The 5,810-nt window shown below is 26.7% G+C and overlaps 1 protein-coding gene across 1 annotated transcript; it reads left to right on the top strand.

Annotated features, from left to right (window-relative positions):
• Nucleotides 1-865: 865 nt before the first annotated feature.
• LOC111037621 (putative serine protease K12H4.7) lies at nt 866-5,585 on the top strand. The gene is made up of 6 exons (XM_022320289.1): nt 866-1,035; nt 1,818-2,034; nt 2,162-2,343; nt 3,254-3,492; nt 4,772-4,907; nt 5,003-5,585. Exons 2-6 carry the CDS (start codon nt 1,840-1,842, stop codon nt 5,217-5,219), a joined length of 969 nt encoding a protein of 322 aa, XP_022175981.1. The 5' UTR covers nt 866-1,035; nt 1,818-1,839; the 3' UTR covers nt 5,220-5,585.
• The last annotated feature ends 225 nt before the right edge of the window (nt 5,586-5,810 follow it).

Genomic DNA, 5,810 nt, shown 5'->3' with positions numbered 1-5,810 from the left:
AAATGTTGTACGTAAATTGGCTAACTCGCTCTATAATATTGAATTTTATTTAACGGTATGAGAAAATTATATAATAAGGGTACCTACCTATATTATATTATATAACCTTATCGGTCTTCATATTTATATATTTATCAGAAAACTTATTTTATGCATAACCGTTAAAATTCGTTTCAATAGATAGTCAAAATAATATTATTTTAATTGAATGTATGAAAATTGGGTAGCACACGACAAAGTACAGACGTTTATCAAAGCCAATTCAAAGTGAGTGATGGTGAATGGAGATGTTATACATTTTAATAGCGAACACAACATACAACTACACTGTACATCAGGCAAAAGCCCACGCGTTTGTTTTTTTGGAAAAAATTCCTTTTTGACGCTCATGTAATAATGTACAATGCAATTTATACATATTATTAAATTACGGAAGCAGTTAGGTAAAACGGGTGTGGCGAAACTGTATTATAATAATACATACTAACATGGTCGTAAACAAAATGGGTTCATATAATTATGATATAATTGAAACACGCGATAATTTTTTTCTGCGAATACAGACTGACGGATACGTAATCATATTAATAATATTGTATATACTGGAAAAAACATTACCTAACAACATATGAATACCATTTTTCCTTTCCTTAAATAGTCCATGGCAAATGTAGAATAATAGAATTATATATAATAATATAATAATTATATATAATAAATAGTTATAATTTGTAATGAAATCATCAAAATTCCATAACGATAAAAAAAAACGTGTCATATAAGTTCGATAAAATAGTTAATTTTACTTCTATTTTAGTGTATTTTCACAGAGTTAATAAATATTTTACAACACGTGTAGTTGCAATAATTATGCAAGTATTGAGTACCTCTTTAGCCTCGATAAAATGCTTTAAAACACAGGTAAAAAAGCATAGTATAAATAGTCGAGTAGTTGGATTTAAATTTTAAGTCATTTTAGTAGGTTGTGCAAACCAGTTAACAAATTGATACCCCGAATTCGTATTAATATAAATAGTGAGTATATTTTGTTTTAATAGCATTTTTTTCTTTTATTACGTTTGCATATATATAATTTACGAAGTAATAGGCAGGGTGGTTAGGCCACCTTTGGCCTACCAGAACATTTTAAAAAAGACTCTAACATAGAAAAAAATCTTTTGATTCGCTTACAAATATTTGAAAATAATTTTATATTTTATATTGTTTTATTTTCTGTGTATACCTACATATCAAACAGATTTTAGAAAATCATTCGACTATTTTAAATTTTAAAATAATAACATATAAATTATAACTCAACTTTTACTTCCTAACGTATTTAATTTTGGATAAGAATCAATACTCATCAGACTTAAGAATGCTGAATGTGTCTTTCGACATTCAATAACAATAAAAACATAGCAATTAGTTTTGAGCTTAAGTATTTTTTTTGAATAATTCTTGATGTACTTTAGTTTCAATAAAACGCGTTCATTGGCAGATGTGTAATATATTGATTTAATTATAATATGTATCGAGAGTGATTGGTGTAATACGAGTAACTTTATAAGTATAATTTTACAAATGTATTTTATTAAATTGGATAAACATTATTTAGATATAAAAATTAGACATACCACATACATGTTGGTTGTAGGTATAATATAATTTATCAAAACATTTTAACGATAGTAATTTCTGTTAGCCAACTATGCTGTTTCCAGATTAAAATACAAACTGTCTTACTATTGTTTAAGAAACTTAGTGTCTACCACTGATCAAATATAACTTTGACTTAAGGGCTGAACTTTTTTCAGATTAGCAAATTTAATTTGAAAAATGAACTTAATATTTTGCGTATTTTGGTGTTGCCTCTTTTTGAGTTCATCAGCTCAAAATATTGATTTCAACAACAATTTATCATCATCATTATCATTTTTTCCAACTACCAATTTCAAGAACATCGTCGAAACCCGATGGTTTGTACAGGATCTGGATCATTTTAACAATACTGATAATAGAACGTGGATGCAGGTATTGCTACGCATTAGTTTGTTTAATTACTTATTATACCTAAATACTCTATAGTAACTAATGAGCAATAAAGTGTTGAAATTACTCATTAAGGCCAACTATTAACAGTAAAATATGATTTTTTTAGAGGTATCATGTGAATATGAAGTACTATAAGGAGGATGGTCCAGTATTTTTGTTGGTAGGAGGAAGAGAAGAAATTTCTGAGAGTTGGATGCTTTCCGGAGCATGGATTGAATACGCTCAAATTTTTAATGCCGCATGTTTTCAATTGGAACACCGGTATTATGGAATGAGCCATCCCACTGAGTGAGTGCAATAATGAGAGATAAGACAATAATTAGAATACGTTGTTTCAAAGGTTTTATTTATAATTTCCGGCATTATTGTACTTTGCATATCATATGTAAGTATATTTATACATATATAACTAATTACCCAAATAAAGTATCATAAGTACGATTTGCAACCCTAAGAGTATGATATGATACGTATTTAATTTTTTATCATTTTTTACTTTTAATGAATATAAATGTCATCTGTCTAGATAGATCTAAGTCACACTTGGTTAGGTAAGAATAAATATTTAAGTAAAATTAAGATTTAATCATAATATACTTATTTATTACTATAGAAATTTATTATTATGGTTGATTCAAAACTAAAAAATAAAAGTAAAAACATTTTATTTTTTACTATTTTTTGTTTATGCTTCGGAAACTGAGGCCATTAGCTGTGGTACTGCAGGGTTTTGGGACTGTAGGGGGTTATGGAACACGTGTGTATTTGTTTGGCAGAAAATTTCTAGTGGGCACCCGTAGGTTTCTGGCATGCCCGAGTGAGGAATGGCGGCCACTCTCTCCAGGCGCCGTGACTGGGAAAAGTGTCGCCCGTGATCGAATTCGAACCGGCGATTGTGCGCGTTGCAACCGACGCGTTATCCACTCGTCCACTCCGTCGCTCTTTTATACTATTGACTGACGAAAATCAGTATTTATAATTTGTAGAAAAACTATACCAAATTTTAAGTATTTTAAATTTTAACACCTATGTTACGAAATAAATTAGGCATAAGTACATAATTTAGTTAAAACAATATAATTGTAAGATTATTAAAAAACATGAAAATAATTTCAGGATAAAATTATTTACTCACTGAGATATTTTCGGATCAGTAGTAACATGTTAATTTATTTTTGATGATAATCGTATGTTTTAGTAATTTAAACACTACAAATTTATCGTATCTGACCGTTGAACAAGCATTAGCTGATATGGGAACATTTATAAGTACCATGATGATTGAAAACAAAATACTACTGGATCGTGCTAAATGGGTAGGATTTGGTTCATCGTATTCAGGAACTTTAGTTACCTGGTTTAGAGTAAAATATCCACATCTCTTACACGCAGCAGTTGCATCAAGTAGTCCTCTACAGGCGAAAATAAATTTTGAAGGTACGATAATACTGTAATATCCAACATTTATATACGATTAAGTTTGAAATTAAATATAGCTTTAATTAAAAAGTCTCATTTATTTTTGAATGTATGTTTGAACCTCTGAATGATATGATGACATTAAATTAAATAATTGCAATAACTACTATTTTTAAAATGCACGGCCGCAGGCAACTTGGCAACTTCTAAATTCGAAAAAAATTAACATTTTCGTAAATGTTTTTATCAATGCATAGATATACTTACATACATTTTAAGGCTCAATTTGGAAAGATAAAATATGTCCCTTCGCCATCTTAAGACTAAAAGAGTAAACTTTAAGTTTGTGAGAATTTTTTTTCTTTAAATACATTCAATATTTGACTTTATATTTAATACATTTATATTTATACATTATAGCTATATGTTATACTTGTTAGTTTAACAAATAGGTATCTATTTATTGTATTATCCTATATTTCCGTGTGTTATTTTCGTCTGTTTATTGAAAAGTGATATACAACTCATAAAGTTAATTTGTTATCAAATAATAGATTAGGGTTTGTTGTCACAAATGACGTGAGGATTGTTATCACATGTGATTAAAAGGATCAAGATACATACTTTTTAATGTATTACAACGTGTTGTTATTTATTTACGGTTTTAATTATAAATTAATAAATAAATAAAATAAAATAAATTAACTATAAATTTAACACACATTTAACATTGACAAATATATATATAAATATATATCATCAATTCGATAACATTCTCCGTTTTCTTCGTAAAAATTAATTTATGTGACTAAACTATAATCGATAAACCATGATTTAGCAGTAATATTGCCATAGCCTATCATTTATTCACACATAAGACCAAAAACCTTTTAAATGTAATACAATATCACATATAAGTTGCTCGTATAGTAATTTGAAAAATTTGTCAAAACCACGAATTTTCGAAAATAATTTTGTTATTAAAAATTAGTACGCATTTAAATTTCTATAGCTAAAGCTTAGAATTTTAATACAAGGTTTCTATTTTTCTCATATTGTTTTTCTTATAAAATAATAAAATGCACACATTTTTTTCTATTGGCTAATCAAGTTCAATTTTTACAATAAAATATCATATTAATGTTATTTTATTGTAAAAATATTATTCGTAGGAACTTGAACCTTTTATCACTACGTGTCTACGTAAAATATTATTTATTTACGTTATATTATAATATATGAAATTGGTTTTTCGATAAAATTAGTTTAACTATCTGTGTATCTCGTATTTCCATAGAATATTTTACGACTGTTCAAGACAAATTATTAAATTATAATAAAAAATGTGAACCAAGTATTAGACAGGCAAATAATATGATTAGCGATCAACTAAAAACCAACTATGGAGCAAAATCCATCCAAATCAAATTCAAGTAATTTTTTTAAATACTCACAATTATTAATCATTATTAAAATAATTACAATCATAGTAAAATTATTAACATACATTATAATCATATGTTTTTAGTACATGCTGTCGTCATCTAACTAATTCTACAAAAAATATAGAACAATTGTTTAGAGACCTATCTAGATTCATTGGACTAATTGTACAATATAACGAAGACGACAATCATTATGCTAAAACATCTAATGAATCAACATTAACATTGGCATCATTATGTGATACAATGTTAAACGAAAACTTAGGAAGTACAGTAAGTATTACAGTATTTAATGAATGAGCAATTTAGTTTAAAATATCCAATAAGATGCCTAAAGTAGGTGGTTAGTACCTATAATGTCCTAATAAGTATATTTTTAATTATGAATAGAGCGTATAAATAAACAGCTATTTACGTACGTGCCTACCTACGCATTATTTTTAATTTTATTGTCCATTGTCTAATGATGTACCATATTAAATTACTATTACTTATTAATATCCAATTTATACTTCCATAAATTATTTGCAATTTTGTTCTTCAAACGCTCATTCAAATAATAATATTTATGAGTATGTAATCATTTCTGCTATAAGAATAAGGTTTGAGCACTTAATATTACTTTTTCAAGCTTTTTAACAAAGAAAAAACCATTTCATCAACACACCTCGAAGAAACTCGAATAACATTCAAAAATATCAAATGTATTTATGTTTATACATAGGTCGAAGAGAAACAAAATATTTTAATATTTTAATATTTAATATAATTATAATATTTTTAATATTTTAATATTTTAATATTTTATGTGTTGGAAATATAGAAAAGTCTCTACGGTCTACAGGTTGTGAATAAAAACAATAATAACAACAACAAAAACAAAATAGAATA

Source organism: Myzus persicae, unplaced genomic scaffold (assembly GCF_001856785.1).
Source record: "Myzus persicae strain clone G006 unplaced genomic scaffold, MPER_G0061.0, whole genome shotgun sequence".
NCBI classification, from domain to species: domain Eukaryota; kingdom Metazoa; phylum Arthropoda; class Insecta; order Hemiptera; family Aphididae; genus Myzus; species Myzus persicae.
Note: the sequence above shows the minus strand (reverse complement) of the source record. Positions and strands in the feature narration are given on the sequence as shown.